Here is a 27,620-nt window from a genome sequence, read left to right as displayed (position 1 = left end):
CGCAGTTGGAAGGCAACAACAACAACAACAGCTTTTAGAGAATGGCTCGCACAACGCCCAAAGACCGCCTCCAGCAGAGCAGACAGCCGCAGAGCCAGATCAACAATCAGGTCGCCAAAAATCTCGCGCAAATTCACAAACCAAGTCTTTCCTGACATGTCAACAGTTGTTTTGAATACTCTTTGATTGCACTACAATCAAATGATCGCTAGGCTCTGTTAAATGACTGTAATAGCATGTATGTTAAATTAAATAGCTGTTAAAAGATGTTATGTTAATAGGAAACTGCTTGCGACTGTTTTTCTATAGCAACTGCAATCAGAGCGCTAACAGAACATGACTAGTTATAACAGTATGATGCTAGCAGGGACTAACAGAGACTAGCAGAGCTGCGCCTTAGCAGAGCAGCGCCTTAGCAGAGCAGCGCCTTAACAGAGCAGCGCGTCAACAGTGCCGATCATAAACAGAGCAGAGCGAAGTAGCATCTAGTAACATATTAGCTTTTACTGAAACTGAAATATATTTTAAATGAAATCCAATCCAATATTTACATCAAAATGCATAATAATAGTAATATATTTTTCAAAAAGTAGCATGGAAAGTGTGTGTAACATTCGTTGTGCTGCAAAAAGTTTTGTTTGCAGCGCGCGTCGCACAACGTGGCCCAAGGGGTAGGTAGGCGGGGCGCGCCGCCTGCACAATTATTTATGCCTCGTATGATTTGTCGCCGAATCGTGTCGCATTTTACATAAGCCGTCAACAGTTGCGCCACAATTTACAATTTGATTGCTCCAAATCTTAAGCTCGGCTCGAGTCTGTGGGCCCGATAAGTGCCCCGATAAGCTCAGACACTTCCCGGGCAACGGGCAGCGGGCAGCGGCTGCGCCTTTGGCCGTATTGCGTATACGCAGCATTGCCCAAGCCAAGAAAATTGATGAAATTTCCAGCTGCTCGCGACATAAGCTAAACAAAAATCAAAGGCAAAAACTCATAAAATATATATAAGAAATAAGAAAAACTCGTGCGCATTTCGAGTGCTGCAATTAATTGTTGCATTTATGCGCAATTATCTGCGTATTTTCTGTCGCCAGCAGCTTTTTTGCCCAAACGTGTTTGTCAGCCAGTTTAGTTATCAATTTTGCCTAAGCTAAACCTAACCTGGTTAAGAGCAAGTCGATTTCGATTTGAAAAGAAGCAGCTTTTTTTGTAATTTCTTTTTTTTTTAGTTTATTTTGCCAGATCGGATCTCATAAATAAGGGAAGATTGCATAGTATCTAACTTGTATGATATTTACAATGAAGGCTAATTTACAATGAAGGGGAAGGAGATATTTAGATAATTCTACTCGTAGGTAGGTCGTCGGAGGCGTCTCTCTCTCTCTCTCTCTCTCGCTCTCTTCTTCTCTGATAGGGTCTGCAACAACGCAAAAATCGCTGACTAAATGAGTTTTTTCTAGCATCAAAACTTTTCTGCTATGCAAATATATATAATATGGTGTATAAATAGTTTGATTTAGCAGGGCTTTGCATATCGTACCTGTTGAAAGCAGAGCAGCCAGTGCCAGAAAAAAAAAATAGTCGCTGGTTCGACTAACGATTCTCAATCAACTTTCTGCCTTGAGGCTCGGCTTGTGTGCCTTGCTAACAACAATTGACAAGTATAAACGAAATAATATTATTTTAAATATTTGCATTCAGTAATTGAGTGCTAAATTTAAGACCCAATAAAGGACAAATAAGGTTAGATAAATCGCTTGGCTCGAGCTTGAAATCTGCCTGAAAAGTTCTTGATTTTGAATTTGAAAATGTTTCGTTTCGGCATTTTCCGGCAAAATGCTTTGCCTTAAGTTTCGGCTGGCATTAATTGAAGTTGTATTATTTTAAGCGTCTATTTTGAAACGCGAAGTTCACCTGCGACTGGTCGTTGGTCGTTTCTGGGCTCTGCCGCGAGTTCTTTTAAAGGGCGCACAATGTACGCAAATTGATTGGAAAATGTTCTTACAGCCGATACGGGGATAATTAAAACAGCGTTTGTTATTTTTGTGGCGCGTACCTCGAAATGGTTTGTCTGCAAATGCCATCAAAAGTTGACAGGCAACAAAAAAACACAAATTAAGCAGCTGAGAGGCGGGTGTTACTGACTATCGAATACGCTGTTTACCCAGCAAATGCGTTGCAAGGCAACTTGCTGATTGCCGGACTCCTTCAAGAACGGTAAGGACGCCTGTGGGCGTGGCTGCTATTTAAATGGAGCTCTACCTGCCGAAATTGTGTACTTAACCCTTAAAACTGTAAAGCTTTTATTTTTTTACAACTATTTTTGAAGACTTTTTTTTATCAAAGATTTATGAATATATTGCAAAGTGAAGAACCAAAGTTTTTCTTTTTCTTAGCTGAACAAAATGATTTGGAGTTCGCTTTATGGAGCTTTCACTGTACTTGCTGCGTTCAGCAGTGGCAACAGTGTGACCAGGCTGTGCTATCACGCAAGCATTATTTTATTAGCTTAACAGTATTTTTTCTAAGTTATTTAAGCATTTCAGTTATTTATGAGCATATTTGTTAAGCTAGACAAACTATGCGAAGGTTAAGAAAATCGTATTTTTTGCTCGCAGCTGCGTTGCCAGCGAAAGCTATTCTCAAAATGTTGAGCAAATATTTGAATACCCTGAACCCATTAAAAATGTCTAAAAGGGTATAATGTATTTCTGCAAATGTATGTAACACGCAGAAGGAAGCATCTCCGACCCCAAAAAAAATATATATTTTCTTGATCAGCATCAATAGCCAAGTCGATTGTTGAGTAGAGTCTTCAGTAATGTGGTCAGTTGCGAGTTCGAACCCTGTATGCATTTAATTCATCATCATTACTTCAAGCGGGTGCATTTGGCGTTGGAACCCTGAACCCTCAGAGTATTCCCTAGTCGGGGGCTTCCGACTAGAACTTCCTACTTGTTTCGCCAAGAAGAATGTACAAAATACAAACTCATTCCTAAGATTTCTGGTAAATTGGAAACAAAAGTATCTGTCCGATGCCTCTCTATATACAGATGGAATATCTGTTCTTGCAGATGCAATGTTAATATTAAGTACACAAATCTAATAACAAATTAATATACACACAACAAACCGCAACAAAAGCGGGCAGCAGCATTGATGGTAGGTTGAGATACATAGTGGGCGTGGCTATCGACCAAAACGCTTGTATCGCAGCTGCGGCAACGACGCGAACAACAGCAATTCAGCTTCTACAAAAAGAGACAAGACAACAAAAATCAAGTACGGCAGGCCGAAGTGAAGATACCCTTTCTGATGTGATCAACAGGTTTCAATCGAAGGCTGTCCAGTTGAGCTAATTGAGATCTAATGAATAACAATCATGTAAAGTGCTCTAGCTAGGTATGCCCGACTAGGTGATACCCTGCACCAAGCGACAAGCTGCCATTGCAAGCCAGCTGCACACTTTCAGCAAAAACTATGCTTCTTCTTTTCCTTTGCCGCTCACTATTTAAGGGGAATGCAGTCATGATACATGTTTATGGAATCGCAGCTGCCTCTCTTAGAGCGTTGAACACAAAAGCGTTGACAAAATCAATATGCCCTACGCAAGTGTATGGCACAAAGTCGCAACACAGACAAAATCTGCCCCGAACCAAAATCTCAGTGTTGTCTTTTTGAGGCGTGCGCCATTGTTGCTGTTGTTGCTGTTGTTGCTGTTGTTGGAAGGTGTGGGCACTTTTGCTTATTGACTCGAAAATGAAGGCTGAATTTTAACGTGCTTGGCTTTGTCTCTATAAGCACTTAACATATATATATATATATATAATTAAGTTTTACACGTTAGGTTACTATAAAAAAATATATTTCAATTTATTATTTTCACTTAACGGCTACTTTTGTTGAGTACATTCAGATTTGCTTCCCGAATATGAACTGATTTATCTAACTGTTGCGGTCGCTTAGCAAACTTCGCTTTGAGAGAGTTTGAGTCAAAATTGAGTGAAGTTTGAGCTGCGTCAGCAATTATGCGTGGGATAGTACTCTGATGGGAACATTGACAGTGGCGTGATATTTAGGGTGAATTGTTTATGTCTACCAAAGGGGGACAGTTTGATCTTGACCAATGTCGATGTTATCACCAGGCTCTTTGTTTACAATATTAGAAATGTTTATAATTGTGCTTATGCTTATGTGCTAAGTTATGTTAAAGGGTGGGTGCGACTATGGATATGTCACTCCCCCAACCATTAGAAAAGTGCCTGTCCTCAGGTGTTTAAGTTTGGATATAGTGTAACATTTTCTTCTTTTAGAATTGGTATATCTCCTATTATTGTAGGTGTTTCTTCTACTTTGGGTTTTTTATATTTTATAATTAATTTCTTAGGTATGCTTTTGAACTTATATGTCAAATACAGTGTTAAACTTATTAATATGATTACAAATATGGTTATTGTAATTATCTGGAATACATTGTTAAATTTTGTATGTGCATTTATAATTTGTTTCGTTTGTACAAACGAAAGTGGTTCTAATTTTATAACATCATTGCTTACGTAAATGCTTTGAGTATAATCTAACATATTGTTTGAAATTGAAATTTCATTAATTTGCAATGAACAATTAAAGATTTTTATTATATTGTTTCCTTCTATTGTTATTTCGTTATTTATACAATTATGGTTTAATATAGTTTTTGGTAAATTCCAAGTTAAAATTATATTTGGTTCTATGTAGTTGATTTGAAAATTTTGCAAAATTTTAGTATAACTACATTCTGATGTTATTTGGTTTAAAATTCCTGTTAAACATTCATTATTAATTAATTTTTTTGTTTCTCTGCTATAAACTTTTTTATCTTGGGTAAAATATTTTTCATGAGCTATTTCTGTCAAAATATTATTATTTTCATCCGGGTATGGAATTATTTCGAATACCGGGCTTTTTATTATTTCTCGAGGAATATGGGATATTATAAGTATTTCGTTTGTATCTGATTTAAACCAAGTGGAAGTTTTTGTATTCAACAATTTCTCAGAATTAACATGCAACAAATAGTCATGTTTTAGTAATTTTGGGTTAAAAATTCCTAATCTTGTGAGCTGCATTCCCATCTCAATGTCTTCTATATATTCTGTAAAGTGTTGTAAGTTAAATATAAGGATATCTAATTTCTTTCCTTTTTGTTTCTCTTGATCTAGTTCGTTCATGATTTCTATTCCTTTGTTTATAGCTTCTATTATGTAATTTAATTCGTTAACCTGAACGCTGTTTTCTGCTAAGTTGCTTATTTTTTGTTCAATTTCTGCTTTGTCTTCTTGATTTAATGTTCCAAATAAGTATTTATATGCTGTTCCTACTATGTTAACTAAACCTCTTTTGCTACGTTTGGCTATTTTTAAGCCGTTTATTTCTCTGTTTAATTTTTCTACTAGGTATTCGATTTGTATAAGGTTATTGAATTCTTTACTTTGTTCAATTAAATTGTTAAAAGTTTCTTCGGTTTTTGTTGAGGTTATTTATTAGTTTTTCTTTATTAGCTTGAGTGTCATACTCTGGTGTACCTGCATATATGAATATGTCCGCTGGTGTTCTGTTAGTCGTTTTGTGCTTTGTTTTATGATTGTACGTGTAGAGTATAGTTTCAAATTTTGTAAGTTTATTTTCGACGTCTGAGTCGCTGTTAATGATTCTTAGTTTTTCGTTAACTGTCTTATGAAATCGTTCTACGTCGGATATACCGTTTTTACTAGTGGTTATATTAATATTTACTGCTTCTGATTTTAGCCATAATTGTAAAGCTGTGCACATAAAAGCTGAGTCTTTGTCTGCCTTTATTTCGATGGGTTTACCCATTTGGTTGAACACTTGTAATATAGCTCGTTTGGTTTCTAGCCAGTCTCTACTTTTTATTTCTATTAATGATGCAAATTTTGAATAGATATCAATGCAAGATAAAAATTGTTTATCTCCTACTATGTAAAAATCCATTACATATTTTTCTCGGATATTAGCGATTTCCGGAGTTATTTCGAAAGTTAATTTTGTATCTCTGTGTTCTGTTTTTGCGATGTTGCAAATCTCACATTCATTTATTAGATTTTGAATTAGATTTTGATAATCTGGGAAATAGTGGGTTTCTTTGAACCAATTGATAGTTTTTTCAATTCCTGGATGTAATAATTCTTTGTGCTTTTTTAATATTAATTCTTTGAATTCTGCGTATGTTTGAAGGTCTATTAATTTTGTACTAGTTTTCATTGCCTTTGTTGAATTATTCGGACTTATTATTTCTAAGTAGGCTTCTTGAAAAATTGGAAAATCTGCTTCGTTGTGGAAGTATAGCACACTTTTCTTTGTGCATAAGTATTCTTTTATTAATTCTTTGGCATGCGTATTAGTCATGTCTTTGTACGTAATTTTTATGTTGGTTTTGTGAAAGTAATTCGTAACTTTTGTTTCGTTCTCGGTTCCTTTTTCAAATTCTATTTGTCGATTATAATAATTAAGTGGTCTTTCTGTGATTTGTAAATGGTTACTGTTGTCTTCTTGAGCACTATGTATTGTTGCTCTTGTGCTAATTGTATCTTCGCCTAAGAAGTTTTCGTTTAATTGAATTCTGGACAGAGCATCTGCCACATAATTTTCTTTTCCTGGGACGTATTTAATTTGGAAATCAAACTCATTTAGCTTGATCTTCCACCTTTGTAATTTCATGTTAGGTTCTTTCATATTATTTAACCAGACGAGTGGTCTGTGATCACTAAGGATTTGAAATTGTCGACCAAAGAGATAGGACCTAAAGTATTTAGTGGCCCAAACGATTGCTAATAATTCTTTTTCAATCGTTGAATAATTTAACTCATGCTCGTTGAGAGTTCTACTTGCATAGCATATAGGCTTATGCTCTTGCGAAAGGACGGCCCCTATTGCCATATTACTCGCGTCTGTAGTTAATGAAAATGGTTTTTCGAAGTTAGGGTATATTAAAATTGGGTCGGATGTTATGAGTACTTTTAGCTTTTCAAACGCTAGCTCGTAGTCTCTGTCTTTTATATTGATTTTTGCTCCTTTTTTTAATTTAAGTGTTAATGGTTTTACTATATTAGCGAAATTTGGTATAAATTTCCTATAGAAACCACATAATCCTAGAAATGATTTTATTTCTTTTGGGGTTTTTGGAATTGGGAATTTGACAATTGCTTGTATCTTGTTGGGATTTGGTTTTATACCCTCAGTTGTGATGATGTGACCGAGAAATTCAGTTTCTTTTCTCATAAACTCGCATTTATCCAACTGTAGTTTTAAGTTAGCTTCTCTAAGCTTCTTAAATACCTTTTGTAGCGACAAAATGTGTTCCTCCAATGAAGTGGAAAAAATAATAATGTCGTCTAAGTAGACCAGACAATCTTTAAAAATTAAATCTTCTAAGAGATTGTTCATACAACGTTGGAACGTTGCAGGTGCATTCTTAAGACCAAATGGCATGCGAGTGTACTCGTAATGGCCATGTTTAGTCGAAAATGCGGTCTTGGGTATTGAACCAGGATCCATTTGGATTTGGTGGAAGCCTTTGGCTAGATCAATGGTTGTGAAATATTGACATTTTCCAAGTTTGTCTAATATTTCATCCATGATCGGGATAGGGTATTTATCATTAATAGTTAGTTCATTGAGATTGCGGTAATCTATGACTAACCGGAACTTTTGCTTTCCAGATGCATCGTTTTTCTTTGGAACGATTATTACTGGTGAGCAGTAAGGGGATTTGGATTTACGTATGATATTTTGTTTTATCATATCGCTTATTTGTTTATTTACTTCCTCATCGTATATTTGAGGATATTTGTATGGACGCTTGTAAATTGGGTCCTCATGTTTTGTTAGAATTTTGTGTTTAATTGTACTAGTGAAAGTCAAATTGTCACCTTCATGGTACTGGATATCACGAAATTCATGTAAAACTTTTTTTATTTTTTCTTTTTCTTCTGAGTTTAGGTGCTCTAGCCTAAACTCATTGTTTTCTATTAATTCATTATTAATAGCGAAGTTAAATGGTCTGTCCTCTGTTGAGGGTGGATCAAGGCACTCTTGTGCGGTCATGTCCTCTTCGACCTCTTCGTCGTTATATCTAAAACAAAAGTTAAATTCTCCTAAGGTTACGGATCCTTGTGCATAGTCTATTTTTGCTTGACATGCCTCAAGGTATTCTCTCCCAATCAGAACATCATAATGCTCTGAGAAGTCGTGAATATAGAATTTTTGTTTGCTCGGACAAATTTTGCTTGCTCCTAATCGTATACTTTGTTTTAATTCAATAACACCATTTATGGTGTGAACCTTTAATGTTTCGTTGTAAACTGGAAAATTTAAGCGGTTAGTTTTCATTAGATTAATGGTTGAACCTGTGTCGATGACACATTTTAGAACTTCGTCATTCATAATCAATTTTATGAATGGATTTCTTCTGTTTGTTCCGAGGCTTGCTGATGAAAATTTTCGGATGTATCCATTTTCATCTGCCCACTGTTACTATCTCTTTGACGTTTAGTCGGAGGGTTTGGTGCATTCAAGCGTGAATGGGACTGATTTTGGTAGTTTAAGGGATTTTGGTATCTACCTTGACTTAATTTCTGTTGGAACTCGTGGTGAGCTTTCTGATTGTCTTCGGACTTATTATGCTGTTTATTTTGTGCGTGATAACTCTGATTCGTGTTGGAATAACCACTTGAAATGGTGGTTGGGTTAGCATTTTGCTGATAATTTCCCATGTTCCTACGATTGTTATTTGGATTTCCCTGAACATTATTATTTTTAGGTTTTTCAGTAACGCTATTTTCATATAATCCCTCTCTTTGAGCTACTTGCTTTAGTTTTTGTGTCGACGTAATGTCGTGTCTGGCTAACATCATGAAAAGCCTATCTGGTAATTTTTTTGTAATAACATCTTTGATTGTGTTATTCATAGCATTTGTATAAAGGGTTGTATTGCTAGGTATATTTTCTAGTGCTAACTTATTTAATATAACAAAAGATTTATTCTCGAGCTCCTCGATGAACTTACGGACGTTTCCTTGGTAATTCGTGTTGTATAAGCGTCGAAGGAGTTCTTCAAATGGTGTCTGCACTTTGTATTCTTCAATTAATGCGTTTCTCAGCTCCTGCCAAGTGTTGGCTGCTGTCCTTTGTGATATTCTCTGAGCATCTCCTGTGACTTGCAATTCGATGGCTCCGTATAAGATGCTATGTTGTCTAACATCTCGGGTTGGATACAGGTGTAGGATGTAATCTATCCTTTTAATGAAGGCGTTTAGTTGATCCGTTGATCCGTCAAAGCTTGGCACCTGTCTAAGTTGTGAAAGGGCCTGGTTGAGGTGTTGTTCTGATAATTCCATTGTCATCTTGGTGTAATACACTTTTTTTTGAATAGTTTTGAGTTTGTAGGTTTGAACTTTATTGTTCTTTGATTTTGCACTTTTATTTTAGGTTAAAGTTTGTGATGGATTATTGGTTAAATGTTTTTTTTTTTTTGTGTGTGTGTCTTAAAAAGACTCAGTAATAACGTATTGCAGGGATCAAACGATATGCAAAGCCAGTCGTTATTAACTGTAGTAGCTTTATTGCCCAAAGGGTCAATATTATTAAGCTACTAGTGACCCGAAGGTTCTTGTGCGGATACGTATTCGAGAAAATTTTTATTACACTCCGACAACACTTTCGGTCGCGATTGTGCGTTAGATCTGGGAATTAATTATCCTTTAGCGATCTTTAATTTTTCCCGACGTATCCTACCGGCTGCGCCAATTAAGTTTTACACGTTAGGTTACTATAAAAAAATATATTTCAATTTATTATTTTCACTTAACGGCTACTTTTGTTGAGTACATTCAGATTTGCTTCCCGAATATGAACTGATTTATCTAACTGTTGCGGTCGCTTAGCAAACTTCGCTTTGAGAGAGTTTGAGTCAAAATTGAGTGAAGTTTGAGCTGCGTCAGCAATTATGCGTGGGATAGTACTCTGATGGGAACATTGACAGTGGCGTGATATTTAGGGTGAATTGTTTATGTCTACCAAAGGGGGACAGTTTGATCTTGACCAATGTCGATGTTATCACCAGGCTCTTTGTTTACAATATTAGAAATGTTTATAATTGTGCTTATGCTTATGTGCTAAGTTATGTTAAAGGGTGGGTGCGACTATGGATATGTCACTATATATATGTATATAAATACTTATAAATATATATATATATATATGCACAGTCAATGGTGCGCCCTCGTTAATGGGGCGCAACGGCACACAGCGGCATCGCCTTAATTTGTGGCAGTGGACGCATGCCACGCCCACCAGCCAGAAGTGCCTTTCAAACACAAATTCAATTGCTCAATTTGTAATTATGCTGTTGGGCGCCACCTGGCGGTCAAGCGACAAGTGCGTTCTTATCAAGTGGAAAATTTTCGAGAGCGAAAAGTTAATGGGAAAATTAAATTGTATAGAATCCTGAATGCGAAAACTTGTTGGCTAACCAAAGTTATTGAATATGTTTTAAAGTAAATTTAAGGTCGCAATATTAGAAAATGTACTTTGCCTGGCCGACCGATCCGTATATGTTATAGGACCTATGATATAGCGACAAAGGTATTTTTTGCTGGAACTTGAGCTTAGTTTATGACACTTATTATACCCTGAACCCATTAAAAATGGGTATGTTTTTTGGAAATTTTGGTAAATAATAAGAGCAAGAGTCACGAAACATGATATGTTGCTTCTAAAATATTATATATTTGTCAAGTATCTTCCATTTTATACCCATCGCCACATCTGCGCTACCACCCCAGAGCTATAATCAATTTAATAACCCAACTTTTATTGCCAACCAATATAAGCCAAAATTTTAGTGCAATTGATTTTTTCAGTATACACAAATATTCTATGATACAAAAAGATATAATGTAGAAAATTTCATAAAAATCGGTTGAAAAAAAAAAACAAAGTTATATGCAACTGCGCAAATGAATAGAGCAGCATCTTTAAGAATTTCTGTATACATGCACAAACACGATTTTTTTTCAAAATCGGTGCGAAAATCTAAACATTTTCGATGATTTTCTTTGATATCTTGGGTAATAGCCAAGCCATATGACCTTCCACGATATCGTAAGGATCAGTTCTATCGATTGGCATCAAAAAAAGGAAGTCCAAAATTTTGACCCAAATCGATAAAATGGCACGTTATCTTTCAAAATCAAGGTCGGTGCGAATATCGGAACTTTTTCGATGATTTTTTTGAATATCTCGGGTAATAGCTCCGCGTGGAGATATGACGTTTCGAAACGACATAACTCCCCGCGGAGATATGACGTTTCGAAACGACAGAACTCCGTGCGGAGATATGACGTTTCGAAACGACAGAACTCCGCGCTGAGATATGACGTTTCGAAACGACATAACTCCGCGCGGAGATATGACCTTCCAAATCATTACGATTTTTTTCAAAATCAAGGTCGGTGCGAAAATCGAAAATCGAAACTTTTTCGATGATTTATTTTAATATCTCGGGTAATAGCTACGCGTGGAGATATGACGTTTCGAAACGACAGAACTCCGCGCGGAGATATGACGTTTCTCTCCGCGTGGAGATATGACGTTTCGAAACGACATAGCTCCCCGCGGAGATATGACCTTCCACGATATCGTAAGGATCAGTTCTATCGATTGGGATCAACAAAAGGAATCCAAAATTTTGAGCCAAATCGACAAAATGGCACGTTATCTTTCAAAATCAAGGTCGGTGCGAAAATCGAAACTTTGTCGAAGGTTTTTTTTTAATATCTCGGGTAATAGCTCCGCGTGGAGATATGACGTTTCGAAACGACAAAACTCCGCGCGGAGATATGACGTTTCGAAACGACATAACTCCGCGCGGAGATATGACCTTCCAAATCATTACGATTTTTTTCAAAATCAAGGTCGGTGCGAAAATCGAAAATCGAAACTTTTTCGATGATTTATTTTAATATCTCGGGTAATAGCTACGCGTGGAGATATGACGTTTCGAAACGACAAAACTCCGCGCGGAGATATGACGCTTCGAAACGACAGAACTCCGCGCGGAGATATGACGTTTCGAAACGACAAAACTCCGCGCGGAGATATGACCTTCCACGATATCGTAAGGATCAGTTCTATCGATTGGCATCGAAAAAAGGAAGTTCAAAATTTTGAGCCAAATCGACAAAATGGCATGGGGTTACATCTCTTTTTTTTCAAAATCGAGGTCGGTGCGAAAATCGAAACTTTTTCGATGATTTTTTTAATATCTCGGGTAATAGCTCCGCGTGGAGATATGACGTTTCGAAACGACATAACTCCCCGCGGAGATATGACGTTTCGAAACGACATAACTCCGCGTGGAGATATGACGTTTCGAAACGACAAAACTCCGCGCGGAGATATGACGTTTCGAAACGACATAACTCCGCGCGGAGATATGACCTTCCAAATCATTACGATTTTTTTCAAAATCAAGGTCGGTGCGAATATCGGAACTTTTTCGATGATTTTTTTGAATATCTCGGGTAATAGCTCCGCGTGGAGGTATGACGTTTCGAAACGACATAACTCCCCGCGGAGATATGACGTTTCGAAACGACATAACTCCGCGCGGAGATATGACGGTTCCAAACGACAAAACTCCGCGCGGAGATATGACGTTTCGAAACGACATAACTCCGCGCGGAGATATGACCTTCCAAATCATTACGATTTTTTTCAAAATCAAGGTCGGTGCGAATATCGGAACTTTTTCGATGATTTTTTTGAATATCTCGGGTAATAGCTCCGCGTGGAGATATGACGGTTCCAAACGACATAACTCCGCGCGGAGATATGACGGTTCCAAACGACAAAACTCCGCGCGGAGATATGACGTTTCGAAACGACATAACTCCGCGCGGAGATATGACCTTCCAAATCATTACGATTTTTTTCAAAATCAAGGTCGGTGCGAATATCGGAACTTTTTCGATGATTTTTTTGAATATCTCGGGTAATAGCTCCGCGTGGAGGTATGACGTTTCGAAACGACATAACTCCCCGCGGAGATATGACGTTTCGAAACGACATAACTCCCCGCGGAGATATGACGTTTCGAAACGACAGAACTCCGCGCGGATATATGACGTTTCGAAACGACAAAACTCCGCGCGGAGATATGACGTTTCGAAACGACAAAGCTCCGCGCGGAGATATGACGTTTCGAAACGACATAACTCCGCGCGGAGATATGACCTTCCAAATCATTACGATTTTTTTCAAAATCGAGGTCGGTGCGAAAATCGAAACTTTTTCGATGATTTTTTTAATATCTCGGGTAATAGCTCCGTGTGGAGATATGACGTTTCGAAACGAAAAAACTCCGCGCGGAGATATGACCTTCCACGATATCGTAAGGATCAGTTCTATCGATTGGCATCAAAAAAAGGAAGTCCAAAATTTTGACCCAAATCGACAAAATGGCACGTTATCTTTCAAAATCAAGGTCGGTGCGAATATCGGAACTCTTTCGATGATTTTTTTGAATATCTCGGGTAATAGCTCCGCGTGGAGATATGACGTTTCGAAACGACATAACTCCCCGCGGAGATATGACGTTTCGAAACGACATAACTCCCCGCGGAGATATGCGTTTCGAAACGACAGAACTCCGTGCGGAGCTATGTCGTTTCGAAACGAAATTTTTAAATAATAAGAGCTAGTCACCAAACTTGACATATAGCTTCTAAAATAGAATATATATTTGCATTTGATGTTGGAAGAGGGTTTTAGGGTATCCCCTAGTCGGGATCTCCTGACTAGAACCTCTTACTTGTTCCGCTATTAAAAATACATTTTATTTAAAGGAATTTAAAGCTTTATTATTTATGCAAATAACAACGAAAATAATAATAAGAAAATAGTAATAATTATTAAAAGTAGCTAAAGTACTATTTGAAGAACTAAGTATAAATTACAAATCATGGTTAAGTTATAAACAAACTAAAAACTCTATATAGAGTTCATAGGAACCCGAAAACTCTAAACCTAAACTAAAACTGAACGGATGCGTATGACACATGTTCGATCATTAGACTCGAGTGAAATCCTTGGTCTCGACTGTCGCGTCACAGGACAAATCGGCCACGATGCGACGGTATGCAAACTCTGGCACCAGAATGCCGACAATCCTTTTGCTGGACTCCGTTTTGACGCGCACCATCTGCATCTGTCGTCCGTTCTTCTCGATGATGCTTGCGACACGTTCCCACACGGATATCAGCAGACCCGACAGCACGTGATAGGATCGGACGCGCAGACCCAGACCGCACCGCTTGCCGTAGGAGCACTTGCAGCTCCAGTAAATGTGAGAGCAGATGTGCAGGCACTTGCTGAACTGCATATCCCAGAATGGCTGGGCCGCCTTCGGAGAGGCCTTCACATAGCGACCCAGCAGGGAGCTGAGCGGCTCGGTGCGCACCTGAGCGCCTGTATTAGGTCGTATGATTACCAGATTGATTTTGGACGGATCGCTTGGCTCTTCTGTGGACTCCTCAACGGTTTCGGTATTCAAGCACAAAATGGCGCAGTTGTTGTTGTTGCGCTTCTGTTGCAGTATATAGAAGCCCTCATGGGCTTGGCGCTGTTTTTTCTTGAACCTAGAGCGACAAGAGTATACGTGGATTAGTTACAAAGTGATTGATTGATTGATTGATTGACTTACTCCGTCAGAGCCGCATCAAAGGAAAGGCCACGCTCCACCTCAACGGTGTGCAGTTCCGTGCTCGCAGTGCCCGAGACATATGTGCGCCTAAAGGTGATGAGCTTGGTCACCGTGACAACGGCTCCATGTACATCCAGGTCAGTGATGCCCATGTTTAAGTGACGCGTGCGCTTCACCTGCAGCATCAGAGCGTACATCTTGCTGAGGAAAAACTTGAACAGAGCTGTCTGCACCTCGAGGCGGCAGCCCAGCAATCGATTCAGGAATGTGGGTATGTGATTGCTGCCATTGTTCACGACATAGCTTCTCTGGCCAATGCTGTTGAGGCCCACATGGAGCATGCCAACTCCAGCCAGAGCCTCGGAGCAGTCGAGGCTGAAGTCACCCTTATAGAAATCGGGAACGAGTGCTGCTTCCAGCGGCTTCTTGCCCGTAATCTGCTGCAGCACGCTGTCCAGAGCGCTACTGCCGATGCTGTTGTTGAGGTTGAACAACGATTGATCCCGACCGAAAGGATCCCCCTCCGGTGGATTGCTGTCTATCGCGCCCAAGTTCTTCAGTTCCATGGCCACCATGTTCGCCTGATGCAGCTCTGCGGCCACATCCGAAATAACGATTACGTATTCTGGTTCGTTTTTCTGGTTAGTGCGTTTCGTGCAACCGAACTGTTGTATGGCACGCTCAGCGTCCCACGGCAGCTCGAGACTGATGTACACACGTTGCCGTTGATTGGCCACACTCTGATCGCTATGCAGGGATATGCCAGACGAGGCTGCTTCCGAGATGATGGCCACCTTCTTTCTATCATCCATAAATGCCTGCCTTTCGGCATAGTTGAGCATATCCATATTTGCTTCCGTATCGCCGCGCAGCTCGTACTTGTAAAAGAGATCGCCTGTTTTGACCACCCGACCGCGACGTTTTGTCAGCTCGGCCACCTCGCTGGGGCCGCCCAGATCCGCAATGATCTTATCCACAGTATTTGGCGGCATTCGACGACTCAGCTGCTGTATCTTTAAGAGAAACTTATCCCGTGCGCTGATGCAGCGCTTCACCTCGCTCTCTGTGATTTGATCTGCTTGGGGATCGATGCCATCAAAGCTATACTCGAAGCCCTCTTCTTCCGGCTCCGCTTTCATGTTGTTGCATAAATGCTTCAGGATGCGCTGGTGCATTGTTTTTTCCGCTAGCAAAGATCAAATTTAATAGGTTCAAATTTAATACATATAACATATTACCCAAAACACCCACAATTCACCCAACTCTCTCATCTCTTCGATTTGTAATAAAAAAAATATATTTTACCCTAAACCCACTAAATATGGTAAAAGGGATATAATGTATACTTAATCAGCATCAATTGCCAAGTCGATAAAGCCAAGTCCGTCTGTCTATCTGTCCGTATATATGAACGCAAGGATATCAGAACCTATTAGAGCTTGAGACTTGAAATTTTAGATGTAGGTGCTCCTAGTGCCTGCACAGTTTGTTTCCGATAATCGATAACTTACTCAGTTTCCAAGCAATCGATAAAAATCGATATCGATATCCTGTTTATGGGCAATTTTGGTAAATAATAAGAGCAAGAGTCACGAAACATGATATGTTGCTTCTAAAATATTATATATTTGTCAAGTATCTTCCATTTTATACCCATCGCCACATCTGCGCTACCACCCCAGAGCTATAATCAATTTAATAACCCAACTTTTATTGCCAACCAATATAAGCCAAAATTTTAGTGCAATTGATTTTTTCAGTATACACAAATATTCTATGATACAAAAAGATATAATGTAGAAAATTTCATAAAAATCGGTTAAAAAAATAAAACAAAGTTATATGCAACTGCGCAAATGAATAGAGCAGCATCTTTAAGAATATCTGTATACATGCACAAACACGATTTTTTTCAAATTCGGTGCGAAAATCTAAACATTTTCGATGATTTTTTTTGATATCTTGGGTAATTGCCAAGCCATATGACCTTCCACGATATGGTAAGGATCAGTTCTATCGATTGGCCTAAAAAAAAGGAAGTCCAAAATTTTGAGCCAAATCGACAAAATGGCATGGGGTTACATCACGTTTTTTTTCAAAATCGAGGTCAGTGCGAAAATCGAAACTTTTTCGATGATTTTTTTTAATATCTCGGGTAATAGCTCCGCGTGGAGATATGACGTTTCGAAACGACAGAACTCCGCGCGGAGATATGACGTTTCGAAACGACAGAACTCCGCGCGGAGATATGATACTCCGCGCGGAGATATGACGTTTCGAAACGACAGAACTCCGCGCGGAGATATGACGTTTCGAAACGACAGAACTCCGCGCTGAGATATGACCTTCCACGATATCGTAAGGATCAGTTCTATCGATTGGCATCAAATAAAGGAAATCCAAAATCTTGACCCAAATCGACAAAATGGCATGGGGTTACATCCCGTTTTTTTTCAAAATCGAGGTCGGTGCGAAAATCGAAACTTTTTCGATGATTTTTTTTAATATCTCGGGTAATAGCTCCGCGTGGAGATATGACGTTTCGAAACGATAGAACTCCCCGCGGAGATATGACGTTTCGAAACGACAGAACTCCCCGCGGAGATATGACCCTCCACGATATCGTAAGGATCAGTTCTATCGATTGGCATCAAAAAAAGGAAATCCAAAATTTTTACCCAAATCGACAAAATGGCATGGGGTTACATCACGTTTTTTTTCAAAATCGAGGTCGGTGCGAAAATCGAAACTTTTTCGATGATTTTTTTTAATATCTCGGGTAATAGCTCCGCGTGGAGATATGACGTTTCGAAACGATAGAACTCCCCGCGGAGATATGACGTTTCGAAACGACAGAACTCCCCGCGGAGATATGACGTTTCGAAACGACAGAACTCTGCGCGGAGATATGACGTTTCGAAACGACAGAACTCCGCGCGGATATATGACGTTTCGAAACGACAGAACTCAGCGCGGAGATATGACGTTTCGAAACGACAGAACTCCGCGCGGAGATATGACGTTTCGAAACGACAGAACTCCGCGCGGAGATATGACGTTTCGAAACGACAGAACTCCGCGCGGAAATATGACGTTTCGAAACGACAGAACTCCGCGCAGAAATATGACGTTTCGAAACGACAGAACTCCGCGCGGAGATATGACGTTTCGAAACGACAGAACTCCGCGCGGAGATATGACGTTTCGAAACGACAGAACTCCGCGCGGAGATATGACGTTTCGAAACGACAGAACTCCGCGCGGAGATATGACGTTTCGAAACGACAGAACTCCGCGCGGAGATATGACGTTTCGAAACGACAGAACTCCGCGCGGAGATATGACGTTTCGAAACGACAGAACTCCGCGCGGAAATATGACGTTTCGAAACGACAGAACTCCGCGCGGAGATATGACGTTTCGAAACGACAGAACTCCGCGCGGAGATATGACGTTTCGAAACGACAGAACTCCGCGCGGAGATATGACGTTTCGAAACGACAGAACTCCGCGCGGAGATATGACGTTTCGAAACGACAGAACTCCGCGCGGAGATATGACGTTTCGAAACGACATAACTCCCCGCGGAGATATGACCTTCCACGATATCGTAAGGATCAGTTCTATCGATTGGCATCAAAAGAAGGAAATCCAAAATCTTGACCCAAATCGACAAAATGGCATGGGGTTACATAACGTTTTTTTTCAAAATCGAGGTCGGTGCGAAAATCGAAACTTTTTCGATGATTTTTTTAATATCTCGGGTAATAGGTCCGCGTGGAGATATGACGTTTCGAAACGACAGAACTCCGCGCGGAGATATGACGTTTCGAAACGACAGAACTCCGCGCGGAGATATGACGTTTCGAAACGACAGAACTCCGCGCGGAGATATGACGTTTCGAAACGACAGAACTCCGCGTGGAGATATGACGTTTCGAAACGACATAACTCCCCGCGGAGATATGACCTTCCACGATATCGTAAGGATCAGATCTATCGATTGGCATCAAAAGGAGGAAATCCAAAATCTTGACCCAAATCGACAAAATGGCATGGGGTTACATCACGTTTTTTTTCAAAATCGAGGTCGGTGCGAAAATCGAAACTTTTTCGATGATTTTTTTTAATATCTCGGGTAATAACTCCCCGCGGGGATATGACGTTTCGAAACGACAGAACTCCCCGCGGAGATATGACGTTTCGAAATGACAGAACTCCGCGCGGAGATATGACGTTTCGAAACGACAGAACTCCGCGTGAAGATATGACGTTTCGAAACGACAGAACTCCGCGCGGAGATATGACGTTTCGAAACGACAGAACTCCGCGCGGAGATATGACGTTTCGAAACGACAGAACTCCGCGCGGAGATATGACGTTTCGAAACGACAGAGCTCCGCGCGGATATATGACGTTTCGAAACGACAGAACTCCGCGCGGAGATATGACGTTTCGAAACGACAGAACTCCGCGCGGATATATGACGTTTCGAAACGACAGAACTCCGCGCGGAGATATGACGTTTCGAAACGACAGAACTCCGCGCGGAGATATGACGTTTCGAAACGACAGAACTCCGCGCGGAGATATGACGTTTCGAAACGACAGAACTCCGCGCGGATATATGACGTTTCGAAACGACAGAACTCCGCGCGGAGATATGACGTTTCGAAACGACAGAACTCCGCGCGGAGATATGACGTTTCGAAACGACAGAACTCCGCGCGGATATATGACGTTTCGAAACGACAGAACTCCGCGCGGAGATATGACGTTTCGAAACGACAGAACTCCGCGCGGATATATGACGTTTCGAAACGACAGAACTCCGCGCGGAGATATGACGTTTCGAAACGACAGAACTCCGCGCGGAGATATGACGTTTCGAAACGACAGAACTCCGCGCGGATATATGACGTTTCGAAACGACAGAACTCCGCGCGGAGATATGACGTTTCGAAACGACAGAACTCCGCGCGGAGATATGACGTTTCGAAACGACAGAACTCCGCGCGGAGATATGACGTTTCGAAACGACATAACTCCCCGCGGAGATATGACCTTCCACGATATCGTAAGGATCAGTTCTATCGATTGGCATCAAAAGGAGGAAATCCAAAATCTTGACCCAAATCGACAAAATGGCATGGGGTTACATAACGTTTTTTTTCAAAATCGAGGTCGGTGCGAAAATCGAAACTTTTTCGATGATTTTTTTAATATCTCGGGTAATAGGTCCGCGTGGAGATATGACGTTTCGAAACGACAGAACTCCGCGCGGAGATATGACGTTTCGAAACGACAGAACTCCGCGCGGAGATATGACGTTTCGAAACGACAGAACTCCGCGCGGAGATATGACGTTTCGAAACGACAGAACTCCGCGTGGAGATATGACGTTTCGAAACGACATAACTCCCCGCGGAGATATGACCTTCCACGATATCGTAAGGATCAGATCTATCGATTGACATCAAAAAGAGGAAATCCAAAATCTTGACCCAAATCGACAAAATGGCATGGGGTTACATCACGTTTTTTTTTTCAAAATCGAGGTCGGTGCGAAAATCGAAACTTTTTCGATGATTTTTTTTAATATCTCGGGTAATAACTCCCCGCGGGGATATGACGTTTCGAAACGACAGAACTCCCCGCGGAGATATGACGTTTCGAAATGACAGAACTCCGCGCGGAGATATGACGTTTCGAAACGACAGAACTCCGCGCGGATATATGACGTTTCGAAACGACAGAACTCCGCGCGGAGATATGACGTTTCGAAACGACAGAACTCCGCGCGGAGATATGACGTTTCGAAACGACAGAACTCCGCGCGGAGATATGACGTTTCGAAACGACATAACTCCGCGCGGAGATATGACGTTTCGAAACGACAGAACTCCGCGCGGAGATATGACGTTTCGAAACGACATAACTCCCCGCGGAGATATGACCTTCCACGATATCGTAAGGATCAGTTCTATCGATTGGCATCAAAAAAAGGAAATCCAAAATCTTGACCCAAATCGACAAAATGGCATGGGGTTACATCACGTTTTTTTTCAAAATCGAGGTCGGTGCGAAAATCGAAACTTTTTCGATGATTTTTTTTAATATCTCGGGTAATAACTCCCCGCGGGGATATGACGTTTCGAAACGACAGAACTCCCCGCGGAGATATGACGTTTCGAAATGACAGAACTCCGCGCGGAGATATGACGTTTCGAAACGACAGAACTCCGCGCGGAGATATGACGTTTCGAAACGACAGAACTCCGCGCGGAGATATGACGTTTCGAAACGACAGAACTCCGCGCGGAGATATGACGTTTCGAAACGACAGAACTCCGCGCGGAGATATGACGTTTCGAAACGACAGAACTCCGCGCGGAGATATGACGTTTCGAAACGACAGAACTCCGCGCGGAGATATGACGTTTCGAAACGACAGAACTCCGCGTGGAGATATGACGTTTCGAAACGACATAACTCCCCGCGGAGATATGACCTTCCACGATATCGTAAGGATCAGATCTATCGATTGACATCAAAAAGAGGAAATCCAAAATCTTGACCCAAATCGACAAAATGGCATGGGGTTACATCACGTTTTTTTTTTCAAAATCGAGGTCGGTGCGAAAATCGAAACTTTTTCGATGATTTTTTTTAATATCTCGGGTAATAACTCCCCGCGGGGATATGACGTTTCGAAACGACAGAACTCCCCGCGGAGATATGACGTTTCGAAATGACAGAACTCCGCGCGGAGATATGACGTTTCGAAACGACAGAACTCCGCGCGGATATATGACGTTTCGAAACGACAGAACTCCGCGCGGAGATATGACGTTTCGAAACGACAGAACTCCGCGCGGAGATATGACGTTTCGAAACGACAGAACTCCGCGCGGAGATATGACGTTTCGAAACGACATAACTCCGCGCGGAGATATGACGTTTCGAAACGACAGAACTCCGCGCGGAGATATGACGTTTCGAAACGACATAACTCCCCGCGGAGATATGACCTTCCACGATATCGTAAGGATCAGTTCTATCGATTGGCATCAAAAAAAGGAAATCCAAAATCTTGACCCAAATCGACAAAATGGCATGGGGTTACATCACGTTTTTTTTCAAAATCGAGGTCGGTGCGAAAATCGAAACTTTTTCGATGATTTTTTTTAATATCTCGGGTAATAACTCCCCGCGGGGATATGACGTTTCGAAACGACAGAACTCCCCGCGGAGATATGACGTTTCGAAATGACAGAACTCCGCGCGGAGATATGACGTTTCGAAACGACAGAACTCCGCGCGGAGATATGACGTTTCGAAACGACAGAACTCCGCGCGGAGATATGACGTTTCGAAACGACAGAACTCCGCGCGGAGATATGACGTTTCGAAACGACAGAACTCCGCGCGGAGATATGACGTTTCGAAACGACAGAACTCCGCGCGGAGATATGACGTTTCGAAACGACAGAACTCCGCGCGGAGATATGACGTTTCGAAACGACAGAACTCCGCGCGGAGATATGACGTTTCGAAACGACAGAACTCCGCGCGGAGATATGACGTTTCGAAACGACAGAACTCCGCGCGGAGATATGACGTTTCGAAACGACAGAACTCCCCGCGGAGATATGACCTTCCACGATATCGTAAGGATCAGTTCTATCGATTGGCATCAAAAAGAGAAAATCCAAAATCTTGACCCAAATCGACAAAATGGCATGGGGTTACATCACGTTTTTTTTCAAAATCGAGGTCGGTGCGAAAATCGAAACTTTTTGATGATTTTTTTTAATATCTCGGGTAATAACTCCCCGCGGGGATATGACGTTTCGAAACGACAGAACTCCGCGGAGATATGACGTTTCGAAACGACAGAACTCCGCGCGGATATATGACGTTTCGAAACGACAGAACTCCGCGCGGAGATATGACGTTTCGAAACGACAGAACTCCGCGCGGAGATATGACGTTTCGAAACGACAGAACTCCGCGCGGAGATATGACGTTTCGAAACGACAGAACTCCGCGTGGAGATATGACGTTTCGAAACGACATAACTCCCCGCGGAGATATGACCTTCCACGATATCGTAAGGATCAGTTCTATCGATTGGCATCAAAAAAAGGAAATCCAAAATCTTGACCCAAATCGACAAAATGGCATGGGGTTACATCACGTTTTTTTTCAAAATCGCGGTAGGTGCGAAAATCGAAACTTTTTCGCTGATTTTTTTAATATCTCGGGTAAATGGTCCGCGTGGAGATATGACGTTTCGAAACGACATAACTCCCCGCGGAGATATGACCCTCCACGATATCGTAAGGATCAGTTCTATCGATTGGCATCAAAAAAGGAAATCCAAAATTTTTACCCAAATCGACTAAATGGCATGGGGTTACATCACGTTTTTTTTTCAAAATCGAGGTCGCTGCGAAAATCGAAACTTTTTCGATGATTTTTTTTAATATCTCGGGTAATAGCTCCGCGTGGAGATATGACGTTTCGAAACGACAGAACTCCGCGCGGAGATATGACGTTTCGAAACGACAGAACTCCGCGTGGAGATATGACGTTTCGAAACGACATAACTCCCCGCGGAGATATGACCTTCCACGATATCGTAAGGATCAGTTCTATCGATTGGCATCAAATAAAGGAAATCCAAAATCTTGACCCAAATCGACAAAATGGCATGGGGTTACATCACGTTTTTTTTCAAAATCGAGGTCGGTGCGAAAATCGAAACTTTTTCGATGATTTTTTTTAATATCTCGGGTAATAGCTCCGCGTGGAGATATGACGTTTCGAAACGACAGAACTCCGCGCGGAGATATGACGTTTCGAAACGACAGAACTCCGCGTGGAGATATGACGTTTCGAAACGACATAACTCCCCGCGGAGATATGACCTTCCACGATATCGTAAGGATCAGTTCTATCGATTGGCATCAAAAAAAGGAAATCCAAAATTTTTACCCAAATCGACAAAATGGCATGGGGTTACATCACGTTTTTTTTCAAAATCGAAGTCGGTGCGAAAATCGAAACTTTTTCGATGATTTTTTTTAATATCTCGGGTAATAGCTCCGCGTGGAGATATGACGTTTCGAAACGACAGAACTCCGCGTGGAGATATGACGTTTCGAAACGACAGAACTCCGCGCGGAGATATGACGTTTCGAAACGACAGAACTCCGCGCGGATATATGACGTTTCGAAACGACAGAACTCCGCGCGGAGATATGACGTTTCGAAACGACAGAACTCCGCGCGGATATATGACGTTTCGAAACGACAGAACTCAGCGCGGAGATATGACGTTTCGAAACGACAGAACTCCGCGCGGAGATATGACGTTTCGATAATTGATAACTTTACCCGTTTCCAAGTAATCAATAAAACTGGATATCAAAATCATGTTTTTGAACAACGTTATAGAAGCTAGTGTATATATAAAAATATATATCAAGTAGCTTTCATTTTATAGCTACCACCAGCTCCCCGCTACTACCTCATAGCTATAAATCAAGTAAATAAACCAATTTATATTGCCTACCAGTTTAATATTATTTATTTCGTATATCACTTACCCTTGGAGGTTATTGAGCGGCGGGGCTTGTTTTCAGCATCATTGCAATCGTCTTCATCCTCCTCTGAGGAACTGGTTTCAGTATCGTCAGAAGTTGTGCTGGACCAGTCGGCTGTCATGCGTGGACGCTTCTGGCCGCCCGTGGGATTTGTGCGCTTCTCCGGGTCAAAGGCACCGCTCCTCAGCAGCCTCTCGAAGCATTCGACGCTGGGTGCTGGAAAATATTTTTCAATAAACGTTTGTATGATCGCCTTGGCAGTAGACACAAAGCCCGTCAGCTCAGTTCGGTCATATTCCAGATAGTGCAGGGCGCGGCACTCGCTGGTCGACTGCACCCCAATGACCACTGCCCGCTCTCTGAGTCTAGCGTCGTTGGCCATCTTCACCACATGCTTCAGCTTGGCGGCCATACACAGGTTCTTAAAATAGCGCTGATGCGCGGACCAGAACTGCCGATTGATCCGATCCTGGATACGCGGCTCAATGCGAATGCGTCGAAAGGCCTTGATTAGCTGCTCATTAATCTTGGCCCAAAGCTCCGCTGAATAATTGTAGAACTTGCGAAACTCTCGCGACAAAGGCACCTGCTCAATGCGATATTTGACATTATGCAAGCTCAGCTGGCGCGACACATACATGCCGCGCAGCTTCATGTCAACGGCGACGATCTCCATGGCGCCACTGCCCCGCTTTTCCACGGCATTGACGAACTCAAGGAATTCCGCATATGGGGAGCCCATGCCCCACAGGCCCAGCCGCGTCATGTAGACCATATTGCGCGGCTCGGCGGCGCCCGTGGCCGAGGCATAGACAATCCGTGCCATGGGTAGCAGCTGTTGCAGCTTCAGCACCGAACTGCACATCTTGATGAACCTTTCGGTGTTGCTTAGACTCATCCTATTCGCCTTGTGGCATTCATCCAATACAACAATGCCATTCTTGCCTAGCCACTGAGCCAGCTGGCTCACGTGGGTCTCGTATTTGGCTGTCGGATTTGATGTTTCGCCTGTCAGCTCTGTGTAGGTTGCGCAGATGATGCCCTTCGTAAAGGACTCATTATCCATCTCATCCGAGGCTATCGGGTTGTATTTGAATTTTCCAATGGGCTCCACTTTGATCTGTTCACTAACGCCAATATAGTTCAGCTCACGCTCCACCTCAAATCGTAGATGTTCCGACACGGATATCCAGAGGGCACGATTTCGTCCCTGCTGAAAGTTCTCATAGATGATGGCCGCCAGTGTGCGTCCTTTGCCCACGCCCGCTCCATCGCCCAAAAGGAAGCCAGCACGCTGGCCGCTTGGCAGTATCTGCTCATGGGCCTGGCAAGCATAAATCATGGCCTCCAGCTGCAAGTCACTCAGTCGATGTGGATCCGTTGGCTTTTCAGCCAGCGACAGCGACGGCGAGTATGTAATTTTCGGCAAATCCAATGAGAGTAACGTCGACATTTCGACCACCTCATCGGGATGCGCCAAAGTGTTGGCCTCGAGCTCATGCCAATTGCTGGGCCAGTATATTTCATAACTATCTGGCACGCCAATTTCTTCCAAATCCATCTCGTCCTCATCCACTAGATGGGGCTGCATATGTGCCGCTTCACGGCGTGTGGGCAGCTTCAGGGTTCTACCATGCAACAGTCCCTTACGCACAATGCGCGCTCTGAAGATAGCATTCATGTCCTTCACCTTGTATGGCTCCCATTCATCTAAAGCTTCCGAATTTGTGCTCTACACGGGGTTTTTAAAGATTTATCAATTATTTGACGATTAAATGGTTTACATATTTTATATATATCGAATTAATATCAGATTCCTGATAATTCCTTTCTTCCACAGCTTTAAATGGATGCATTTTAAGCCACAAAGTGACTGCTAGTCAAGCATTGTTGACAGCTTTAGTGGATACGCAAACACTTTAACCTGAAACAGCCGCTCACCTTGGACAACTTCCTCCTCTCTGCAGCCAGCTTGGCAAGGTCGTCCTTAAAAGCTTGTAGAACTCTGTTTGCTTCCAAGCTTTTGCTCTCCAACTGTGAGAAGACAAAGGTAATATGAACAGCTTTGTTTTTATGCTGTTGTTATTAGCACATGTTAGTTCCCTTACCGCAAGCGAGGTCCTCCTTGAAGAAAGTGTCCGAGCTAGACTTTCCTCATTGGCGTTACCTAGTCTGGATTCGGCTTCCTTGGGAACCACAATCGTCTATTGATTAAGCATTTAAATTTGTAATTCTTTTTATCGAAAGCAGCTTGGCATACCTTTTGAGTATTTCCATCTTCTTTGGCGGCTTGTGGATTTCTGTAAGCCTGCGTTTTTTTACTCTCAAACTGTTCGATGAATTGAAATTGTTGTATTTTGCATATTTTTTTTATGAACGTGACTCTTACCGGTAGTGAAAATCTTCTGGCAGGAATTTTGCTAACTTGATTTGCCTCCTTCACATAGAAACGCCCAGCGGTCGAGACCTCCGAAAGTGTTCCGACCTCTTTGGGCTCGACGGAGATCTATTAAAAGAAAAAATATGTTCGTTTCTTTTTTTATAAATGTTGTTTTAAATATGCAAAAGCATCAACAGGGGCTTACGAAATATTATTCGTTGTATAACAAACGTTCTTATGGAAGTTACCTTTTCAGCTAATGGGATAACGTCTTTTTGGTTCTCTTTAGAAAATGCTTGTGGAGGCCTGCTGGCATCCACTTTTTCCATCTGGTGAATAAACATAAATGATGACAATAAATAGTATCTTCACTATCTAACCGATATCGAAAATCTTTGAAATGCAATTCTACTAACTGGTTTTTCATCCTTTGCCTTGGTAAATAGGCTACGTTCGGCCTTTGGGTTTGGGTTTGCTTTTATTTCTTTCGACTTGATGATGATCTATTTAATTTAGGAATTAAATAATAAGTGATAACACTCTATTGTAATTCAAATTCCAAGACTGGCTGGAACATTTGCGTAACCCTGTTCAACATATCTCTACATACCTTGGGCGATGTTAATTTAATATCTGCGATATCGGGCGTATTAATTTCAAACTGTTCCCTTGCAGCTTCCAGTAGCATTGCTTTCAATTTCCTCCTCCTCAGGTTGCGCTTTAACTGTTGAAGAAACATCAATATCGATATTTTATTTTATCTTAACTTCCTTCTTACCAATCGTAAAGAAATTCTTTTAACTAGATTTCCCTCCTTGTCCTTGATGAGTATCATACGTTCTGACTTTCTTTTTCGACGCACTTTTGTGGA

At 41.5% G+C, this 27,620-nt stretch overlaps 1 protein-coding gene across 3 annotated transcripts in view; it reads right to left on the bottom strand.

The window, feature by feature from the left end:
* Window positions 1–13,952: 13,952 nt before the first annotated feature.
* LOC6635455 (titin homolog) overlaps window positions 13,953–27,620 on the bottom strand; it is a 30,957-nt gene continuing 17,289 nt past the window's right edge. For all 3 annotated transcript variants that reach the window (XM_032439961.2, XM_015169093.3, XM_070208127.1), the window contains exons 37-47: window positions 27,528–27,620; window positions 27,360–27,473; window positions 27,166–27,252; window positions 26,998–27,078; window positions 26,759–26,875; window positions 26,630–26,698; window positions 26,478–26,573; window positions 26,311–26,403; window positions 24,373–26,101; window positions 14,759–15,944; window positions 13,953–14,693 (exon numbers count right to left, since the gene is read on the bottom strand). In XM_032439961.2, coding sequence (XP_032295852.2) covers window positions 14,126–14,693; window positions 14,759–15,944; window positions 24,373–26,101; window positions 26,311–26,403; window positions 26,478–26,573; window positions 26,630–26,698; window positions 26,759–26,875; window positions 26,998–27,078; window positions 27,166–27,252; window positions 27,360–27,473; window positions 27,528–27,620 — 4,233 coding nt within the window. In that variant the 3' untranslated portion in view covers window positions 13,953–14,125. The remainder of the gene's footprint in view (window positions 14,694–14,758; window positions 15,945–24,372; window positions 26,102–26,310; window positions 26,404–26,477; window positions 26,574–26,629; window positions 26,699–26,758; window positions 26,876–26,997; window positions 27,079–27,165; window positions 27,253–27,359; window positions 27,474–27,527) is intronic.

This window comes from Drosophila virilis, chromosome X (genome assembly GCF_030788295.1).
Source record: "Drosophila virilis strain 15010-1051.87 chromosome X, Dvir_AGI_RSII-ME, whole genome shotgun sequence".
NCBI classification, from domain to species: domain Eukaryota; kingdom Metazoa; phylum Arthropoda; class Insecta; order Diptera; family Drosophilidae; genus Drosophila; species Drosophila virilis.
Note: the sequence above shows the minus strand (reverse complement) of the source record. Positions and strands in the feature narration are given on the sequence as shown.